This window comes from Enoplosus armatus, chromosome 17, assembly GCF_043641665.1.
Source record: "Enoplosus armatus isolate fEnoArm2 chromosome 17, fEnoArm2.hap1, whole genome shotgun sequence".
NCBI lineage: Eukaryota > Metazoa > Chordata > Actinopteri > Centrarchiformes > Enoplosidae > Enoplosus > Enoplosus armatus.
Genome location: NC_092196.1, coordinates 21,436,319 through 21,458,809, shown reverse-complemented (window position 1 = coordinate 21,458,809; position 22,491 = coordinate 21,436,319). Strand labels below are relative to the sequence as shown.

Sequence of the window (22,491 nt, the reverse complement as noted above, 5' to 3'; positions counted from 1 at the left end):
AAGACCCGTCCAGATCGCTCACTGTGTACAAGTCTTCTATTGATTATGTCATTCCTAAAAAAATGAATAAAATAAAAAGCTCAAAGCGATGCAGCATCTTGTACCGGAAAAAGAATTATTAAAGAAACTAATGACACTGATTGAGGCGTCTGTTTGCAGTAAAGGTGGAGCTGACGGAGGATCGTGGCTCCGTGTACATTATTATCATTATGAAACGATAGACCTGTAATAATAATATTTCAACTGATGAGTTGTGGTATCAGTAGTTTGACAAAACAACCTTAACTCAAGGCCCCTTACTACCTTTTTCCAGAGCTTTTGAACACATTCAGCATTTTTACAACCTCCTGTGTGATAAACCTTCAGACGTATTCAGACTCTATAACGACTGATTCAACTCCATGACGACCAGCTGTGTTTGAAAGCTCTGGAAAAAGCTTTCGACTTCATCTCGAGGTCTTCCTCAGTCGTCATGGAGTCGGCTGAGAAGACCACCGGAAGTGGTTGAAAGCTTTGTAAGTATGAGATTTTTATGTGTCAGAAACGAACCTTTGAGTTGAATTATTTATGATTGTCTTGAGAAACATTCGGACACTTTATTTATTTCTGTATTTGAGTTTTATTTCTTGAAGCAGCAGACAGAAGGTTCCTTCCAGCTCAGACTACCAAGCAAGGTCTTACATTCCCCCCAAATCCACAATCTTATGACTGATCGTGGTTTCAATTACATCAGAAAACGAGTGAAGTGACAGATCTGCGGCCAGATGAAGAGGAGAAACACTCTTCATCATGTTCCCGAGCTCTGATTCAGAAAGAAGGAAGGCGATAGGTTGAGATTTGGCTCCGCCCCCGGGTCAGACAGACACGTGCTTGGTCTCAGATGGTCTCGACGACCTTGGTGATGACCGTGGTGGTGGAGGAGGAAGAGGACGAGATTGAAGATCTGAGAGGGAGACGTTACAGGAAGTCAGAGGAACGCCATCATTTCATTTGAGTGTTTATTGGAAACAGATGAAGCCAGAGTTAATGTGACTGACGACGATGCATCCTTTAAAAGAGTCTCATCCTGAGAATTATTTGGAGAAATAAAATGACACAAAGAGTCTGAGAGAAATCAGTCTCAGTGTTTCCTGTTTGTGAAATCTGAAATATTAATACTTTGGAGCTCGTGATAACGGGTGATATAGTTTCAACTCGCAGCAGATAGTGTTTGAGATACGTCCATATTGTTATGTGTATTAACTTGTAGAGGGTGGGCCGTAGAATACAAGACTTCCTGTCAAATGATCTGCTATTTTAATACCGATGTCCACGGTGTAGATGATGTTTTAAACATGATATTCACACATAAAGCCAGCTGTTCTCTGCCGACCCTCGTCTAAACCTCCAAACCTCAACTGTCTAAAAACTACAACTCATAGTCGTGATTTCTGTTGAAGCTTCATCCGTAAGTCTGAGTCCAACTGGTTTTACTCCGGGTTTAACTTTAAATCTGATCTCTTACCCGACTCCCTCTCCGTCCATCAGCCTCCTGTACTCGGCGATCTCCATCTCCAGTCTGGTCTTGATGTCCAGCAGCATCTGGTACTCTTGTCCCTGTCTCTCCAGGTCGGCCCTCAGCTGCACCAGCTGCTCCTCCATACTGCTCACCTGCACGGTCACACAGGTAAACTCGGTGTCAGAGCTGACGCTAAATGCAACTGACAGACTTTAACATCGTCTGAACCTCTCACCTGCATCTGGTATCCGTTCAACTGGTTGCCGTAGCGGCTCTGGATTTCGACCAGTGTGGCTTCAAGAGACGCTTTCTACAGGAAGACAGACGAGTTAGAGGACAGAAACTGGACCACTGGGAGGCCGCATGTAAGCAATAATACAAGATGACGTGTCCAGATAAACAAAGCTGTAGATCACAAACTGAGACTCTGCAAGGACACCTGGGGGTCTGTTACTGTCTCTATCAGGACACCTGGGGGTCTGTTATTGTCTCTGCAGGGACACCTGGGGTTCTGTTATTGTCTCTATCAGGACACCTGGGGGTCTGTTATTGTCTCTGCAGGGACACCTGGGGTTCTGTTATTGTCTCTGCGAGGACACCTGGGGGTCTGTTATTGTCTCTGCAGGGACACCTGGGGGTCTGTTATTGTCTCTATCAGGACACCTGGGGTTCTGTTATTGTCTCTGCGAGGACACCTGGGGGTCTGTTATTGTCTCTATCAGGACACCTGGGGGTCTGTTATTGTCTCTGCAGGGACACCTGGGAGTAACAGGCACCTGAGCACCAATCAGAAATGAGGATTAAAATAAGTGTTGGTTAGCGTCAGTGTTGGTTAGTGTCAGTGTTAGCGTCAGTGTTGGTGTCAGTGTTGGTTAGCGTCAGTGTTGGTTAGCGTCAGTGTTGGTGTCAGTGTTGGTTAGCGTCAGTGTTGGTTAGCGTCAGTGTTAGCGTCAGTGTTAGCGTCAGTGTTGGTTAGCGTCAGTGTTGGTGTCAGTGTTGGTGTCAGTGTTGGTGTCAGTGTTGGTTAGCGTCAGTGTTGGTTAGCGTCAGTGTTAGCGTCAGTGTTGGTTAGCGTCAGTGTTGGTGTCAGTGTTGGTGTCAGTGTTGGTGTCAGTGTTGGTTAGCGTCAGTGTTGGTTAGCGTCAGTGTTGGTGTCAGTGTTGGTTAGCGTCAGTGTTGGTTAGCGTCAGTGTTAGCGTCAGTGTTAGCGTCAGTGTTGGTTAGCGTCAGTGTTGGTGTCAGTGTTGGTGTCAGTGTTGGTGTCAGTGTTGGTTAGCGTCAGTGTTGGTTAGCGTCAGTGTTGGTGTCAGTGTTGGTGTCAGTGTTGGTGTCAGTGTTGGTTAGCGTCAGTGTTGGTTGGCGTCAGTGTTGGTTAGCGTCAGTGTTGGTTAGCGTCAGTGTTAGCGTCAGTGTTAGCGTCAGTGTTGGTTAGCGTCAGTGTTGGTTAGCGTCAGTGTTGGTTGGCGTCAGTGTTGGTTGGCGTCAGTGTTAGTGTCAGTGTTGGTTAGCGTCAGTGTTGGTTAGCGTCAGTGTTGGTTAGCGTCAGTGTCAGTGTTGGTTAGCGTCAGTGTTGGTTAGCGTCAGTGTTGGTTGGCGTCAGTGTTGGTTGGCGTCAGTGTTGGTTGGCGTCAGTGTTGGTTAGCGTCAGTGTTGGTTGGCGTCAGTGTTGGTTGGCGTCAGTGTTGGTTGGCGTCAGTGTTGGTTAGCGTCAGTGTTGGTGTCAGTGTTGGTTGGCGTCAGTGTTGGTTAGCGTCGGTGTCAGTGTCGGTTAGCGTCAGTGTCGGTGTCAGTGTTGGTGTCAGTGTTGGCGTCAGTGTTGGTTAGCGCTGTGCCTCACCATGCTGAGCTGTGACTGGAGCTCGATCTCCAGAGCCTGAAGCTGACTCTTCACCTCCTTCACTTCCGAGGTCGTCGATTTCAGCGTCATCTCTGTGGTCGCCACCTCCTGAGTGATCGCCTCCGACTGAGAGGAGAAGAGGAGGACGTCACCAAACACATAAAACAAAACATGCAGGTCTGTTGACGTACCTCTTCAACAGAGAGTCTTCCTCCCCACCTTGTTCTGGTACCAGCTCTCCAGGTCTCTGCGGCTCTTGGCGGCGACGGCCTCGTAGTGTTCTCTGATTTCCTCCATGACCCTGTTGAGGTCAGCCTGAGGAGCGGCGTCCACCTCCACGTTCACCTGTCCGCTCATCTGAGTTCGCATGCCCAACAGGTCCTGCAGGAGGAGGGAGGTCAGTCAGGGGACAACATGAGAGGACGACCTTCAGCTTCAGTGTTTACACAGCAGAGATCACAGGGTTTGAAGATTAGGCAGCAGGTGTCTGAGGATTTATGTTACACTCAGGTGTCACAATAACCAGGTAAAGAGAGCGTCAGGGGTTCGAACAGACGTTACCTCCTCGTGGTTCTTCTTCATGGACACCAGCTCGTCCTTCAGGCTTTCGATCTGCATGCTCAGGTCGGTCTTGGCCACGCCCAGTTCTCCCAGCAGCATCTTCAGCCCGGCGATGTCGGCCTCCACCGACTGACGCATCGACAGCTCGTTCTCAAACCTGCACAGTTTGTTAAATGAGGGTCAATCAGCCGTCATCAACATGGAGAACTCACAAAGACTCAAAGAGCTTTTTCTAAACAAACTAAAAGGCTTTCTGATAAAAGTGAGTATGAAAGAAAGACATTTTATTTTGACATTTTCAAAATGTTTCTTGAACTATAAATATTTTTATTTATTTATATTATTGAAAAGCCTTTGAAATGATTTCATTTTTCCAACTCTAAACCTTTTTGATCCTAATTTGAGGCCGCGTTCTATTTTTCAGCCGGCTGATGATTTCGATGTGTTCTGACAGTAAATCCACCTGCTGCATTCTCCACCGCGGCCAGCAGAGGGAGTGATGCTCCTGATGCTAACACCTGCTGCCGTCAGGTGGAGACCCAGAACCTCTTTGTTCTCTTACAGAACGTTCAGGTGACTCTACTATTGATTTAAAAGCTTGAAAATCAAGGTTTTCACCTCCATCAGCAGTTTGGTTTGTACTTTGCATTGCTTTTGTGTGATTGATTATTGTGTTGCATATCAGACAGGTAAAGAGTTACTGACTTGACTCTGAAGTCGTCCTGAGCCAGCTTGGCGTTGTCGATGCTCAGAATGACTGTGCCTTTGAGGAGGATGGCGTCCTGGATCTGAACACACACACAAACAATAAAGACATGATGTGTGGCAGCTTCACCTGGATCACTTACACCTGGATCAGGTGTGGTCCACCTGTTTTCACAGGCACCCATCTGATCACCGGAGCCCGATTCACTTTTCCTTTTTTCTTTTCTATATTTATTGTTATTTATGGAAGACGAGAGCTGCCTTTTGTCAGTTTCAGAGAACATTTATCCTCCAGTTGACTCCAGCCAATCAGATTATTCCGACATGTTTCACACCCACATCTCCGTCCAATCACAGCAGGTCGACCAGTAAGGCTGCGAGCTATGATTATTTTTAGTGTTGATGAATCTATTGATTCTTTTTTTAAAGTTAATTCTCTAAAAGGTAAAATAAATAGTTGTTAAAGTTGACGTCTTCAAATGTTTTATTTTGTTCGACCAACAGTCCAAATGTGCCAAATATAAATAAACCAGTTTCTTTTTCCTTTCTTCAAACTACACTTCAATCTTTTGGCATTTTTTCTCCATTAAACAACTTAAACGATGAATTGATCATCAAACTGTTTCTTATTAATTTCCTGCGTTTGTTTAATGAACAAATCAATGAATCAACTAATAGTTTCAGCAGTATAAAACAACAACAGATGTTGGGAAACTGAAATCATGAAATCGAGCTGCTTTCACACCTGTTTGGAAAATGTTTCAGGTGTGTGAGTGCAGCAGCTCGAGCTCTTGAGGCGTGGCAGCTTCACCTGGATCACTTGCACACAGGTGTGGTCGACCTGTTTTTACCTCCGTCCGATCACTGGAAGCCCTGATTCACTTCTCGCTGCCGCAAATGACAGAACTTTGATTGTCGAGCTGCTCTCCTTTATTTATTGTTGTTTTTTGTCTGTGGTTATTTTGTCCTCGAGCTCATGATTTAATTTAATTCAATTTAATCTCATTATTTCCTGTTTTTGCAGGGTCATTACAAGAAGAAGATTTTTTTATGTTATTTTATCCTGTTTTTATTTATTTAGTGGTTAGATTTTGTATTTTCTTAGTAAAAGGAGAACTTTGTCATCAGATGTCTGTAATATCTTTTATGTTAATATTTCTGGAAGTTGAGAGTTGCCATGGTAAAGATCTTGTTATCTCAAGGTTTTTTCTCCTCGACGTAGCTTTTCTTTTTAAGTTAAGTCAATATGGATAAAAGAAGACCGCCAGCAGGACCCAGAGTCCCTGGACCAGAGCTAAAACTACGGAGACCACACTGACCACACCATTTCCCATGCTGCCCCTTTTCCTCACCTTGCCCTGCAGGTCTGCGATGGTGGTGTAGAAGGCGCTGTAGTCCCTGGTGGAGGGGCCGACCTTGCTCTCCACGAACTGTCTGATCTTCAGCTCCAGCTCGCCGTTGATCTTCTCCAGCGCCGCCACCTTGGCCAGGTAGGTGGCCAGGCGGTCGTTCAGGTTTTGCATGGTGAACTTCTCGTTGCCGATGACGCTGTCGTCTGTGGACGCCCCTCCGCCGAAGCCGCCCCCATAACCTGCACCACCACCGAAACCTGCACCACCACCAAAACCTGCACCTGCTCCACCGCCGAAGCCATAGCCACCGCCGCCTCCTGCAGAGAAGGTCCTGCTGGCCTGGGAGACCCGAACACCACCACCTCCTGCTCCTCCTGACATGCTGAACGAGCTCATGCCTCCGCCGTAGGATGCCCGCCCCATGCCAAAGCCGCCACCGCCGCCACTCGTCCTGGAGCTCAGTGTGGAGAACATCGTGGTCATCGTGACGATGGAGTAAGAAGAGGAGGTGTTTGTCGGTCTGTCTTCTCCGGTGGAGAGAGGAGGAGAGGAGAGAAGTGAGGAGAGTCGGAGCAGTTTGCTCCTTTTAAAGGTGCTCAGGTGGGCTGAGCTGCACGGAAGGGGTGGGGTCGACGATGCACGCCCCCCAGAAGTGGAATGTAATTCACTACTTTATCTCCAGTACTGTACTTAGGTATTATTGTGAGGTACTTGAACTTTACTTGAGAATTGTTATGCAGTTTGTGAGGCTATTTTATGCTGCTTTCTACGTGAACATGTCAGAGGAAATGTTGTTCTAGCTTCACAGTCACATCACAAATATCACAGTCCGTTTCATTTCTATACCTCAAAGGTCTGAAGGGGACTATTTATGTGTTAAATTGTTTTTGTTCGCAGTCATTTTTTAAAATTGTAATTATGGAAACCTATTTTGTATCTAACTTACATCGTGGCCCCTTTTTTCTATTGTCTATTATAATGTTTTTAATTTATCACCAATTTATGTATCATACTATGTGGCCACCTATCAGAATTCCTCACGTCTCACTAATGGTTAAGCACTTTGTAAACCTTTGTTTATGAAAATAACTATATAAATAAAGGTTATTACTATTATTATTACATTTATCTTGCAGCTGCAGTTACTAGTTACCTTTTAAATTAAGATTAAGACATGACCTGTCATATAAAACCAGTGTGTAGTTGTGTTTTAGATGTCCGAGTTGTCAGTTTCACCAAAGAGACATTTCTCCTCTAAACGTCTCACATGGTTTCATTTAAATAACTGATTTAAATTATGCAAAATTTTGCAAAAAATCAAAGATTAGAGAAAAGTGCAAAACCTGAAAACAGATATGAGTATCAGAACTTTTTCTTCTCTCCTCTCCCATGAATCATCTCCTGAGCCCTCTGATTTATCTGGTGACCCTTTGGAGGGGCCTGACCCCTAGGTTGGGAACCACTGGGCTAAACCAGCTAACTGTATATAAAGTAATATAACTAGCTAAATGTATATAAAGCAGTTATAACTAGCTAACTTTGTCCCACAAGGTGGACCCTCGGGACGTCCTCCATCTGCAGTGTGCTGGACAATTACTGGGCTTTGCATGAGATGTAGGAAATCTCAGAAGGTGACAAAGAACGTGTCAGAAGTGAAGCAGCTGGCGAAACAATTGAAATCTTGTTAGGTTTTATTTGGCCTGGTGATGTGACGCAGGCCTCGGCCTCGTTTCTTTTGTTTGGCACAAAAGTTTCATGTTGAAATGAACATCATAACGCAGAATGACCAGTAATAATGTTTCATATTATTGGATTATAATTATGATACTGTACTGGTATTAATTTCCACCACTGTGTGTACTTTTACTTGAAGGTATAAGTACCTGTTCCACCCCTCCCCTGTCCCCTCTGGGCTGTGTGATATAACACTCGATGCAGTATGTCCCGTTCCTGCTGCCGTTGCAGTTTTGTCTCTCAGCACAAAGAGCTCACAGAGCAGCAGCGATGGCTGAAATGCCTCCTGGCACCGAACCCTCACCTGTCTGACAGCGTCCTACTTCAGGTGTACTCTGTGAGAAAACGCCCCCGGCTGACACAGAGAGAGAGAGTGGGAGCGTTGGTTTGTTGTGTCGTCATGGTGACCAGCGGGTCTCCTGTCAGCTGTGGTATGTGTGTGTGTTTTTAGCGTTAACCGTTTGAGCCCCCGCCGTTTTGGCTTGGATTTGACTCCCTCGCTTTTATCAGTCACACTATATATAGAATAAATCAGGCTACTCACTACTAACCACACCAGCCGTGTGCATGTGAGTTGTACTGTACATGTAGGGACTGGCAGTGGTGGCAGAAATACTCTAGTATTCTAGAGTAAATACCACAGTCTAAAAATACTCTGTTACAAGTAGTCCTGAATTCAAAATGTTATTTAAGTAAAAGTACGGAAGTATTATCAGCAAAATGTACATGTCAACAAGTAAAAGTAGCTTGCTCATTATGCAGAATGGCTCCTTTCACAGTGTTATAAAACAAACTGACAGGTAACCAGAGAAGGGCGTGTTAAAGCCTGACAGCAGAGGTTTGTATCAGCTGCAGTCTGGATGTTACCAGCATAATGTGTGATGAATGACCCGATCTTGGTTTAATGTCTCAGTCGGACAAAGCAGGACTGCAGCAGTTTAGTCACCTGAACTGTATGATTTCCCCCCCCGGGATCAATAAAGTATTTCTGATCCTGATTCTGAACTTCAAAAGAGAACCCAAAAATAAATAACATCTAGTTTATGGCCCCTCTTCTTAAACTTTAGTTACTGTTAGTGCTGAAGTGCCAGAGGGGGTCCTTATCATTATTTCTGATTTGGAGTCAGTGATACAGGACACATCGGTGGTACCAGGTCTTATTGGAACATACGGTTGTGTATCATCGGTAGCATGTATATGGTAAATAGGAAGGGAGCCAGAATAGACGCCTGGTGGACCCCACGAAAGACAGGAGGCATCTCCAGGCGTAACAGAGAAGGACCTGTTTGACAGATTAGAGATGAACCAGGTCATTGTGGGTGAAAATTGACCCACATACGAGCTCCGGACGGGATTAAAATCACTGACCGGTGCAGGTAATGTTGAAATCACCCCAGACATGAATACATCGTATCCTGTTGTCTTCTCAGCAGTTAGCTTGATTTTTTTGGCCCAGCTTAAAGACACCAGCCATAATCACAAGCACCTTATTAGAGATGTTAGGGTCAGTTATGTCTTCCCAAAACCAAAACAAGTTATATGAAAGACACCGTTCTGTTCAGTGACTCCATCTTGAGGCCATCTGTTGTCTCTTTCTGGGGTTTCTTCCAACTGTGTTATCACATTTGTGTTGTTTTTATTTCTTGTGTTCATTTTTTCTTGTTCATGTCTAGTGCATATTGACGGACCACATGGAGACATCAGCAGAAACTAATGTGGATCCTGAAGACAACAAGTAAGTGTGCAAATGTCACTCAGTTTCACACGTTGTTGAATTCAAAACATGTTTGACGCAAAATCCCTGAAGCCAAACAATCTATCAACAGCTAATAAATCTATAAACACCACGCTTGTTGTTGGCTCATGGGCACTGACACAGAGACATGGGCGGATTACTACTACTGCTAGAACTAGCCCCCTTAATCAGACCTAGTATAGTATACTAGCAGCTGAAGGTGTCATGCTCATTCTGAACTATCAGCTAATGATTATTGGTTCATTGTGGGTGAATCAGCTGATTATTTTCTCCATTAATGGATCGATTGTTTGGTCACAATGACCCAGAGCCCAAAGTGACGCCTTCACAAAGCTAACGTCAGCTAACATTCAGAGCCTCCTGCAGAACAATCACACAGTTTTAGAGAGAATATAATTTGTACTCTGGTGTTTTTTTCCTGTGCAGCTGGCAGCAGAGTGAGTTCAGATCTGAGGAATGAAAAGATGTGGATCTGACTGATGTGCAGCAACCTGCTGTCACATGCACCAGCTTCCCTGCAGCCAGTAAACCATCCCCATGATGGGAGTGATTTGTGGGCGCATATGTGTCTGCATGCATACGTGCAGGTATATGGACTTCTATGCCTGCAGGTAGAAGCTCCGTGCGAACTCTGCTCTCTTCTGCTTGTCTGGGTTTTATTAACAAATCTTGTTACATAGTTTTAGTGACACTCCAGCAGGAAGAAGTTCAGGGTTCACACTGCAGAAAGATTGAAACTGATATGATTTATCTTAGTGTCGAAGCAAAAACTCCATTTTGATTACATTACATTCAAACCCAAAATAGTTTACAGTAAGTGCATTCAAAGTCCACAGGAACAAGAGCAACATATCATCAAAATCTGGAGATAAGATATTTTTCATCTTATACTGACATATTGTCTCGTTATTACTTCGTAACAAATCATTCAGTTTTAACAAGAAACGTTAGTCACAGTTGATGAAAAGGATTCATCCTCTGGGAGCCACGACTGTCATGGCAATCCATTCAATAGTAATATTTCACTCTGAACCAAAGTGCAAACATTTTCTTTAGGAAATGTGACTAAACATGCAGCTTCACATTCAATCAGTTCAGCAGTACAGTTGTCAAGTCTCAGGTTGTCAGCCACTGGGGCTATTTTGAGTTCAGTGCCTTGCTCAAGGGCCCTTTGATGCAGTAGATTCTGGTTGGCTTACCCATCTGGCTTTCTTGCTTGTTACTCCCCTCTGGTTTAAGGCTCTCCTCTGGTGACTTTCTAACCTCCAAATTGTGACCACACCTCAGCTCTGAATGAAGCTTAAGCTCTGTAAACCACCTGCCAATCAGCTCCAACAATGGGGTTTAACTTCCATCCATTTTCTCTTCAAGTCACAACAGAAACTGGGCAGCTGATCAGGAATCTGAACCACGTTGAGATTAAAGAAAAAAAAGAAATCCAAACATCAAAGTCAACTGTTGACTTTATCATCCGCCTGTAAAAGGCAGAAAAGAACTGTGAAATAAGAACTGTGACCTTTGACCCCGAACTTTCTGTCGATCCACGCCACTGGACCATTTTTACAGTAGGTTAGAAAAGGCACTTCCCCCCTCGCTGAAAGTCGATGAGACCGGGCCTAGAGGTTTTTGATGCACTCGACAAGAAATAGTTCCAGTCACTGCACTCGACTGTTGTTCATTAAGAAATAGTTCTAGTTCCAGTCACTGCACTCGACTGTTGTTCATCAAGAAATAGTCCTAGTTCCAGTCACTGCACTCGACACTCGACTGTTGTTCATCAAGAAATAGTTCTAGTTCCATTCACTGCACTCGACTGTTGTTCATCAAGAAATAGTTCTAGTCACTGCACTCGACTGTTGTTCATCAAGAAATAGTTCTAGTTCTAGTCACTGCACTCGACTGTTGTTCATAGAGAAATAGTTCTAGTTCCAGTCACTGCACTCGACTGTTGTTCATCAAGAAATAGTTCTAGTTCCATTCACTGCACTCGACTGTTGTTCATCAAGAAATAGTTCTAGTCACTGCACTCGACTGTTGTTCATCAAGAAATAGTTCTAGTTACTGCACTCGACTGCTGTTCATCAAGAAATAGTCCTAGTTCCAGTCACTGCACTTGACACTCGACTGTTGTTCATCAAGAAATAGTTCTAGTCACTGCACTCGACTGTTGTTCATCAAGAAATAGTTCTAGTTCAAGTCACTGCACTCGACTGTTCATCAAGAAATAGTTCTAGTTCAAGTCACTGCACTCGACTGTTGTTGATCAAGAAATAGTTCCATTCACTGCACTCGACTGTTGTTCATCAAGAAATAGTTCTAGTCACTGCACTCGACTGTTGTTCATCAAGAAATAGTTCTAGTTACTGCACTCGACTGCTGTTCATCAAGAAATAGTCCTAGTTCCAGTCACTGCACTTGACACTCGACTGTTGTTCATCAAGAAATAGTTCTAGTTCAAGTCACTGCACTCGACTGTTGTTGATCAAGAAATAGTTCTAGTCACTGCACTCGACTGTTGTTCATCAAGAAATAGCCCTAGTTCCAGTCACTGCACTCGACTGTTGTTCATCAAGAAATAGCCCTAGTTCCAGTCACTGCACTCGACTGTTGTTCATCAAGAAATAGTCCTAGTTCCAGTCACTGCACTTGACACTCGACTGTTGTTCATCAAGAAATAGTTCAAGTCACTGCACTCGACTGTTGTTGATCAAGAAATAGTTCTAGTCACTGCACTCGACTGTTGTTCATCAAGAAATAGTTCTAGTCACTGCACTCGACTGTTGTTCATCAAGAAATAGTCCTAGTTCCAGTCACTGCACTCGACTGTTGTTCATCAAGAAATAGTTCTAGTCACTGCACTCGACTGTTGTTCATCAAGAAATAGTTCTAGTTCAAGTCACTGCACTCGACTGTTGTTGATCAAGAAATAGTTCTAGTCACTGCACTCGACTGTTGTTCATCAAGAAATAGTTCTAGTCACTGCACTCGACTGTTGTTCATCAAGAAATAGTCCTAGTTGTAGTCACTGCACTCGACTGTTGTTCATCAAGAAAGAGTCCTAGTTCCAGTCACTGCACTCGACTGTTGTTCATCAAGAAATAGTCCTAGTTCCAGTCACTGCACTCGACTGTTGTTCATCAAGAAATAGTTCCAGTTACTGCACTCGACTGTTGTTCATCAAGAAATAGTTCCGGTCACTGCACTCGAGTGTTGTTCATCAAGAAATAGTTCCAGTTACTGCACTCGACTGTTGTTCATCAAGAAATAGTTCTAGTCACTGCACTCGACACTCGACTGTTGTTCATCAAGAAATAGTTCCGGTCACTGCACTTGACACTCGACTGTTGTTCATCAAGAAACAGTCCTAGTTCCAGTCACTGCACTCGACTGTTGTTCATCAAGAAATAGTCCTAGTTCCAGTCACTGCACTCGACTGTTGTTCATCAAGAAATAGTTCTAGTTCCAGTCACTGCACTCGACTGTTGTTCATCAAGAAATAGTTCCAGTCACTGCACTCGACTGTTGTTCATCAAGAAATAGTCCTAGTTCCAGTCACTGCACTCGACTGTTGTTCATCAAGAAATAGTTCCGGTCACTGCACTTGACACTCGACTGTTGTTCATCAAGAAATAGTCCTAGTTCCAGTCACTGCACTCGACTGTTGTTCATCAAGAAATAGTTCCAGTCACTGCACTCGACTGTTGTTCATCAAGAAATAGTCCTAGTTCCAGTCACTGCACTCGACTGTTGTTCATCAAGAAATAGTTCCGGTCACTGCACTTGACACTCGACTGTTGTTCATCAAGAAATAGTTCCAGTCACTGCACTCAACTGTTGTTCATCAAGAAATAGTCCTAGTTCCAGTCACTGCACTCGACTGTTGTTCATCAAGAAATAGTTCCGGTCACTGCACTCGACACTCGACTGTTGTTCAACAAGAAATAGTCCTAGTTCCAGTCACTGCACTCGACTGTTGTTCATCAAGAAATAGTTCCAGTCACTGCACTCAACTGTTGTTCATCAAGAAATAGTCCTAGTTCCAGTCACTGCACTCGACTGTTGTTCATCAAGAAATAGTTCCGGTCACTGCACTCGACACTCGACTGTTGTTCATCAAGAAATAGTTCCAGTCACTGCACTTGACTGTTGTTCATGAAGAATTAGCTCTAGTTCCAGTCACTTAACGTTTCAAATCAGTAACTAAGTCTAATAGTTTGTTTAGTTGCATTGGTGTCCTCCAGTGTATCCGACACTGCAGTATAATATTTTTTTATACACAGTTTGTTCCTCCACTACCTCCAGAGAAGAATCTGCCATCGGCACACAGACCATGAAATGATCCGATTGTGGGTCGACAGCAGAGTTAGATAACATCAGGAGGTGTGACAGGCAGCCTGAGGCAGGGGGAGGGGCGGAAGATTAATGAAACAGTAAATGTCACACTGCTTTCAGATACTTTTACTTCTGTTGCTGAGAGGTCGCCAGCCAAATATAGAATATAGAATCTCTCTCGCTCTCTCCCTCTCTCTCTCTCTCTTCAACGTCAACATTTGGCATCAGAACAGAGAAGAAATGTGAGATTCAATGCCAACACATCACAGAACATCATGTGTTATTCACAATGAGAGGTTTTATTGTTTAGATTTGATTCATTTTTTGCTCATAAAACATTTGTAAAAACCTGTTTTTAATCTTGCATTCTTCATTTTATTGGAATTTAGCTTCCAGTCGGTTCTAGAGGATATGAGGGCAACTGTGAAAGATAAGCAATAAAAGCACAAGTACAGCCTGAGGGTCGCTGAAGCTGCTGATGTTTCACATCTAAGATGGCAGGACTCGTGTTTCTGTGCTCTCTGTGAGGAACTGAAGTGAAGATGCTGTCATACGTTTCAGTCAGACTGGCTTCACACAGAAACTGCTGTAGAAGTTTTACAAACAGGTCGGTTTCTGTTCTTCTGTCTGACTGCATTCATTAAAACAACATCCAAGACAAACAGACATGAACATCTGTCACTCAAAACTCACCTTCATCATCACCTTTTACATGTAAAATGTGGCTATTGTAACCGTGCTCTTCTAGAAATGTTACGCGTCTTTGGTTTCCATGAGAATATGATATCAAATAATGCAATCTATCCTAAAACGTTCTGACAACATGGAGGAGTCAAAAAAGGAAGTTATTAATTTCAAGCAGACAAGGAATGAAGCCCTGAGGGGTTGACAAAGTATAACGTATATATATATATATAATATGTCACCTGTGATGATGGGAGGAAATTCAATCATGATTGTGGGCATGAAGCAGCCTGCAGAGCTGCTGCAGCAGCCAAAACCCAGAGCAGGAGTTTCAGGACCAGCAGGGGGCAGCATCGCCCCTCAGCCTGTGGCTGCACGTTTACTGACTCGTGTTGTCAAAACCTGCAGAAGGTCTAAAGCTTCAGTCTGAGAAGCTGAATGGTTCCTTCTTGTATTCACTTGGTTCTACTCTACGTTAGTTAGATCACATCGGGTTGGTGTGTAACTGGAACAAAGCCACACAGAAAGCCTGCTTCTATTTTTAGTCTTTGATTTTACTGTGAAGCACTCTAACTTTGGTGCTATTCAAATAAAGTTATCGTGATTATCTGATGGCAGGTGACGCTTTATTGTTAAATAAAGTTGTTGTGTTGTTGTGTTTATTTTAGTTCTTCCTGCAGCTCTGCTGCTGGTTTGTGTCTCCCTTCAGGTTTCGATGAGCGCACCTGACCAGTTTACCCAGAATGCACTTTCTTCCCTTCTCACTCCATCCCTCTTTGGCCCCACATGGTTTCTTTTGTTTGTCCTCGTCTTTATGTTACACGATGCAACACGTCCTCTCAGTGACTCTGCTGACCTGCGGATGGACGGCTTCTGTTCCCGTCCTGTAAATGAACCTGACTGAGGTCCTGGACACAAAGACCACATCCTGTTTTCTTGAGGTATTGAGATGAGTTTGTTATCCTGTGATAAGATTCTTTTATTTCATATTTTACTTTTATTTTAGTTCAGTTTCATGGCACAAAATTAGTCTTATGGAAGCCGAGAGCTGCTGTGTCTTCTTGTGTTTTTATTTTTTATTTTTAGAGATCACAGGAGATTCGTTTGTGTTGAGGTTTAAATTCATTAATTTTCTTCCAGTAGTCATCAGTCAATCATCTCAGCATCACGAGCCGATCACTATATAGTCTCTATAGTCAGATATCCAGTTATCGCAGACATTCATTGGTTTATATCAAGGTAAAGGGGATTTTCTATTGGCTGCTTTCAGCTTCCGTACTTCTCCCTTTATTTCTTAATGTGTTTTAATACATAATTATATCTAAACGCACGGTCAGCGCTACCTGGCTAGATGTTGTACTTTGTTCTTTACTCTCTGACAATAAAGTTGAATCAAATGAAATCTAATCTAATGCTGGTGACATCACATGACCACCACAGACAGGTGTCCAGGTGTGTTACACTGCAGGTAACCATAGCAACAAGACGGACATAAACACATGAAAAGTTTATTTGGACTCTCGTTTTATTGTTTCAAACGTCAGATCAGTGAACGATGAAGACGAAGGTGATGATTGGCTGTCATCAGCGGGACTGGAAGGCCGAGGAGGAGGAGGAGGAGGAGGAGGAGACCACCTTCCCATCGACCACCTCCTCCACCACCGTCACCACCCGCTTGGTCGTAGTGGTCGAGGAGGAGGAGGTGCTGACGCTGTCGACCAATCAGAAAGCAGATCAAAGCATATTTCTTTAGTTATTAGAACTTTTCAGATTTGATTTATTCAGTTGATATTTTCTGTTGAGTTTGTTTTATTTTTGATGTGACATGAAGTAATGAACACCTGCACTAGATACCACAAATAAACCTGTCCACGTCCTGCTGAATTATTACTAATTCATACTTTAATACTAGATTACTGTACTTACTTTTAACTACTTATTTACTTTACTAACCACCTGATGACTTGTCATAGTGGTGATGACCTCGCTGGTCTCTGCACCCCCCTGCTGAGTCTCACCTGCCGCTGGCCTCTCCGTCCAGCAGCCTCCTGTACTCGGCGATCTCCAGCTCCAGTCTGGTCTTGATGTCCAGCAGCATCTGGTACTCTTGTCCCTGTCTCTCCAGGTCGGCCCTCAGCTGCACCAGCTGCTCCTCCATGGACGACACCTGAATGCGGAGGAGGTTTTCAGGTTAAAGTCTTCATCAAACGGTCTGAAATATTAAAATAGATCACCTGTTTCTGTCTCACCTGCATCTGGTATCCGGAGAGCTGCATGCTGTAGCGGTTCTGAATCTCGGCCAGCGTGGCCTCCAGTGACGCTTTCTGCAGAAACAAAGGGACAGACAGAAGTTGCCGTCTCAGACTTTTCATTGTTAGACTTTCAGCAGCCGTCTGTGAGAGAGGAACCTGCACCATCTTTGATTTTACATCATTTATACTGATATTCATCGAAGAGACTGTATAAAAAAGTAGATGCAGTTTTGGGGTTTCGACTTTTGTCGAAATATTTCTTCAATATTTCTGTATTATTATTAATATTATTATATTTATTTATTATTATATTATTATATACTCTCAGACCGGGTCCCCTCAGAGACTCACCATGCTCATCACGGACTGCAGCTCGATCTGCAGAGACTGCAGCGTCCGTTTGACCTCCGTGACCTCCGTCCTGGACGTCTGCAGGTTGGTCGTCTGAGTGATCACCTCTTTGTTCAGAGTCTCCGTCTGCAGAGACACAAACACACACACGGGTCCAACCTACACCTGAACACCACATGCAGGTAAGTCTCTGCGTCCACAGGAAGTGATGTCACGGCGTTACCTTGGTCTGGAACCAGCCCTCCAGCTCTCTCTGGTTCTTGGCGGCGATGGCCTCGTAGTGCTCTCTGATGTCGGCCATGATCTTATTGAGGTCCTGTCCTGGAGCGGCGTCCACCTCCACGTGGACCTGACCGCTCATCTGAGCTCGCATGGCCAGCAGCTCCTGCAGATAAACAGCAAACTTCACTGCAGGTCACGTTAACGGATGGATATTTAGATTTATTTCAGTCCCCGTCTGGGAATAATCATCCACGTTAATGCTGAAATGGTTAATAATAATGATATTAATAATAACTCATAACCTCTCTTTGTTGTCTTAGTGTTTTGTGTTATTGTCTGAACATTTTCTTACATCCGTCTGTTCTAATTTTCTTTTTGTATTATCTCACATCGCACTAATAAAAGAGGAAAGAAGAATAATAACAATCTCTATTTATATAGCAACAAAATCAAAAGATGTATAGTGAAATAAAATCGAAATAAATACGCCAGTTAATTTATTAATTGTTAGTTGTGTGAGGATTTGGGCTGTTTATGATAATTAGATACGTTTTCTCATTTTATAGACTAAATAATGAATTTATTAATAAGAAAGAATGATAATAGATAGTTGAGGGAGCAGAAGTGTGTTTGGGTGTAATGAGCAGCACAGCCTCTAGGGGCTGCTAGTGGGGCTTTTACATTTCCTGTCTGTGGCTGCTTCTCTGGTATGGAAGTCTGTGGCTGCCAATATGAAAATATAATCAATTAATTAAGTTGAAATGTACATTTCCATCTATTGATGTGTGTATAATCTATGAGAAAATATATGTTTTTAATTTTAAAGTTTGAATGTATAATTACTGTTCTGCCAGAATGAAAATTAAAATGAAAAGTTGATGAAAAACTTTTTCAAATTGGCAGACAATAAAAATGCAAACTGGACTTTTGAATTATGACCTGATTTGAACTAATTTCTAATGAAATTGAAATTGATTTCATAATGATTGACTTTGAGAAATTTCACTAAAGAGGCCGTACAAAAAATATTAGTTATAAAAATGATTATAATTATTATAATTAAAGAAATGACAGGTAACATCTGTCAAAGTCAATCATTATGAAAATGATCATAAAAAGTCCAGGTTTAGGTTCTGCTAGCGTTACACTCAATAAACGAACAAGACTCGACGCCGTCGAGGTGTTTTTCTGACCTCCTCGTGGTTCTTCTTGAGGAAGATCAGTTCCTCCTTCAGACCCTCGATCTGCATGCTCAGGTCGGTCTTGGCCAGGTTCAGTTCATCCAGGACCCTCTTCAACCCGGCGATGTCGGCTTCTACCGACTGACGCATGACCAGCTCGCTCTCGAACCTGCAGGAGAGGAAGCACAGCAGGAGGAGGAGGAGGTGGAGGAGGAGGAGGAGCAGGAGGAGGAGGAGGATGAGGAGGAGGAGGAGGAGGATGAGGAGGAGGAGGAGGAGGAGTAACAGGTATGATGCTCTGCTGGTTGTATGAAGATTAATAAATCAGTCAGAGCTGCTGTTAAACTCTGGATTCTGGATTTACTGGTACTACTACTACTACTACTACTACTACTACTACAGTACTACCACTACTTCAGTTGGCTGTAGTCACGATCCACTCTTTGACTTCCTGTTTGTCTTTATTAAGTGAAGCTGCTGAATATCTCACCTGTCAATCAATGAACAGGTGAAGTGTGAAAAACCACACCTGAGTCATTCAAACCTACTTATCATACAGTCTGATCAGGATCAGCCCTGATCAGGATCAGGTCTGATCAGGTCTCAGGTGAATAGAAATGATGCAGGTTAGTATTTTTCTAATCTAAACCACTTTGTTTTATCAACTGAACAGCTACAGTTGCTAGTACTACTACAACTAGTACTGTTACTACTGCAGATACTACTACAACTAGTACTGTTACTACCACAGATACTACTACAACTAGTACTGTTACTACGGCAGCTCTAACATGACTCCAGATCTGTGGGGGGACTCACTTGGTCCTGAAGTCCTCTGCAGCCAGGCGGGCGTTGTCGATGCTGAGGTGGGCGGCTCCGTTCACCCTGATGGCGTCCTGAATCTGAAGAAGACAAACTGAGCGTTCATCACCGACTCTGGTTCGTCGTCACACACATTTCAGACGGTGTTCGACAGTGTGGCTGCTGAACATGTGCTTTGGATCTTAGAGATATTCATAAATTCTACGTTTGAAGGAAACCTCCTCCATTTTGTTAGTCTGGAGATCCACAGGTGACGTAGCAGGAGAGGACTCACGTCCTTGCACCTGCACATGTTACCTGAGAGATGACTTTTACCTTGGCAGTGATGTCAGAGATGGTGACGTAGAAGGCGCTGTAGTCCCTGGTGGAGGGGCCGACCTTGCTCTCCACAAACTGCCTGATCTTCAGCTCCAGCTCGCCGTTGGCCTTCTCCAGGGAGCGCACCTTGGCCAGGTAGGTGGCCAGGCGGTCGTTCAGGTTCTGCATGGTGAACTTCTCGTTGCCGATGACGCTGTCATCTGTGCCGGACACGCTGTAGCTGACGGACCCGCCGCTGCCGAAGCCTCCGCCCATGGAGCTAGAGGAGATGCGGACCCCTGAGCCTCCTGCTCCTCCGTACACACTGCCAGCCCTCAGAGATGACACCCGACCACCGCCGAGGCCGATCATGGAGCCGCCGGAGCTCCCCACGGAGGTCCTAACAGACCTGGAGGAAGAGCGAGAGATGAGGGTGGAGGTCATGATGGATGCTGTCTTTCTGCTGTGGCTGGAGACAACACAGAGAGGAGAGTGAGGAGCCGCAAGACTCTCGCCTCCTATTTAAACCTCCTGCAGCCAAAGAGCCGTCAATCATTTAGCAAATACCATGACGGCAGGTGAGGCGGGGAGCCAGGTATGTGCATGGGAGGCCTGTCCTGGGTGTGGCGGGGGATGGTCAGGGAAAAATGTAACCTTCAAAACTGCTTACTTACATGACAACGATGGGTCCTGTTTATCAGTGGCAGGATGTCTCCAGAACCTCCAGGCTTTGTGCGACCTTTGGATTGTAATTAGCCAGCAGGGACGTGTGAAGGCAACTCTTTCCAAACAGACAGGAAGAGTTCATTATTGGAAAGATACTGTAGTGAAAGCTTTTGTAAATGTCAGTTGACATCTGTGGAATGAGTGTGGGCGTTGGAGATAATTACACAGTTGCAGGGAGTCTAAATGGCACTAAGTATTAGTTAAAGTTAATGGTAGCTTGTAAAATCACATCCTCTGCAATTATAAAGAGAAACAGTCTAATTTATTGCTTCATTCTTATTTTTAAATGAATGTTTTTGAGACAAGAACAAATGTTGGCCTGGGACAGCATGAAGACCTGCAGGAGGGTGCACGAGGCGGGACTCACCAGAGGCCCCGCGACACGATATCATCCCCATACTTAAGTCATGATACCATTATATTCTGCAATATGCTCATATATAGATATATATAGATAGATATATTCCCTTTTTTCAAGTTATGTCCCCAAAGGACAACTTTTATCAACACTATCAGTAGTAGTGGCACAGTAGGAGACTAGTAATACTAGAAGCAATGGTAATAGTACAAGAAACAGTAGTAGAAGTAGTAGTAGTAGTGGGAGGTAACCTCTCGCAGTAGAATGGCTCATTAAGGAGACCTTTCAGAGGGTTTCATGTCCCCGGTCTGTTTCACGACTGACGTTATGCTCCCAGAAAGCACAAAGACGGTTTTCTTGACTCCAGACATTGATGTTTCCACAGTGGCTGAACTGATTTTTACATTTTCGCATTTGAAACTTCCGTCTCCTTTCGTTCTTTTGCAGTTTGAACTGCGAAGATGGCCGTCAGCCTGTTACACTGTTGATATCATGCTGGAAACACTGGACCCTGGGAACAGAGGGCTGAGCCCATAGTAGTCGTAGCAGTAGTAGAAGCAGTAAAACTACACTGGGGCAATAGTAGTTGCAGCAATGATAGCAGCAGTAATACTGTAAACAACTGTTAGTAGTAGTAGTAGTAATTGTAATAGTAGAGCAGTAACATTAGACTAGAAGCAATAGTAGTAGCACCACCATAAGCAACTTGAAGTGGTAATTATAATGAAACTACTACATCTGAAGTGTTTCCACCTGTGAAAAACCCGAAACTACAAATAGAGATAACGTCGCACTCTTCATCGCACTCTTCATCACATTCATGGTGTTGACAAAGTGACTTTAGAAGATCACTGTGGGCGAGATTCTGGGATCAGAAAGTCCAACAGTCCAACAACACTGATGCTGTCTGTTCTGGAGGTCCGAGGGGGGAAGCTGTCAAACCATCGCGTGGACGTCACTGTTCTCCTTTTGGCACGTTTTAGGGAAAGATCATGGTTACAGTTAATAATGATGGTTAGAGGTTCCTCGCATACTGGGCTGGATGTTTCTTGAACCACGTGGACCGGCTGGTTCGGACCTGATGTGCGGTGGCTTAAACACTCAGACCTGCAGCCGAGTCACGACAGGTGACCACGGTTCAGTGGAGAAATACCATCGTCTCTCAATCAATACAATGTTGACAACAAAGTTGTATTCACGTTACGTTTTGTCACTTTTACTCACGTTATGTCATTTCAGTGACATTAGCTAACGTAACGTTAACTTGCCGACTTACCTTCAGATGAGTGTGTATCGTATCGTAGCTAAAGATCTGGTCTGGAAACTTCTACACAGCCTCTGGTCCAGAGCTAATGGAACTTGTTCAGTATTTAGACTGACCCTGTTGACGCTAAATCCATTTCTTTCCCAGTAGCTCCAGTTACCAACACTTGATCTGGTTTCAGAAACCAAATGTGACATTTTGGCTTCGGGGCCTTTTTGTCTCTGGAGACTTCCTGCTGAAATAAAAGGTGAAACTGAGCAGCAGACATGTTTTTACATGATTTTAAATGTTGAAAATCACAAAGTGTGACGCTGTGAGTCTCTGAGGGAAGATTACTTTCCCTTTAATAGTAAAGTCCTTCTAATTCATCTCCATTTTATTTATATAGCACCAGATCATAACTTTTCATAGAGCAGGTCTAGAGCGGACTCTTCAGGTCCCACCATGAGCAAACAGCAGCAAGGGAACACTTCCTTTAACAGGCAGAAACCTCCAGCAGAACCAGAACAACGTCTCACACATAGTGTAATAATGTTTGTTTTTAAATATACTTAAGGTA

The 22,491-nt window shown here is 43.9% G+C and overlaps 2 protein-coding genes across 5 annotated transcripts; both read right to left on the bottom strand.

The window, feature by feature from the left end:
* Positions 1-601: 601 nt before the first annotated feature.
* LOC139300530 (keratin, type I cytoskeletal 13-like) lies at positions 602-6,494 on the bottom strand. 2 transcript variants are annotated; one of them, XM_070923658.1, is made up of 9 exons: positions 6,262-6,494; positions 5,954-6,192; positions 4,602-4,684; positions 3,897-4,053; positions 3,555-3,716; positions 3,336-3,461; positions 1,734-1,808; positions 1,505-1,650; positions 602-943 (listed from the first exon to the last, which is right to left on the bottom strand). In XM_070923658.1, the coding sequence occupies exons 1-9, from the start codon at positions 6,434-6,436 to the stop codon at positions 877-879; spliced, it is 1,230 nt and encodes a 409-aa protein (XP_070779759.1). In that variant the 5' UTR covers positions 6,437-6,494; the 3' UTR covers positions 602-876. The 2 variants fall into 2 exon arrangements, with proteins under 2 accessions (XP_070779759.1, XP_070779758.1); XM_070923657.1 differs by having other exon boundaries at positions 5,954-6,494.
* Positions 6,495-15,966: 9,472 nt separating this feature from the next.
* LOC139300409 (keratin, type I cytoskeletal 13-like) lies at positions 15,967-20,083 on the bottom strand. Of its 3 annotated transcripts, none has more exons than XM_070923503.1 (8): positions 19,585-20,083; positions 19,285-19,361; positions 18,478-18,634; positions 17,286-17,447; positions 17,063-17,188; positions 16,709-16,783; positions 16,478-16,626; positions 15,967-16,170 (listed from the first exon to the last, which is right to left on the bottom strand). In XM_070923503.1, the coding sequence occupies exons 1-8, from the start codon at positions 20,026-20,028 to the stop codon at positions 16,044-16,046; spliced, it is 1,317 nt and encodes a 438-aa protein (XP_070779604.1). In that variant the 5' UTR covers positions 20,029-20,083; the 3' UTR covers positions 15,967-16,043. The 3 variants fall into 3 exon arrangements, with proteins under 3 accessions (XP_070779604.1, XP_070779603.1, XP_070779605.1); XM_070923502.1 differs by having other exon boundaries at positions 19,285-19,367; positions 19,603-20,083; XM_070923504.1 differs by having other exon boundaries at positions 15,967-16,164; positions 19,285-19,367; positions 19,603-20,083.
* Positions 20,084-22,491: the final 2,408 nt, after the last annotated feature.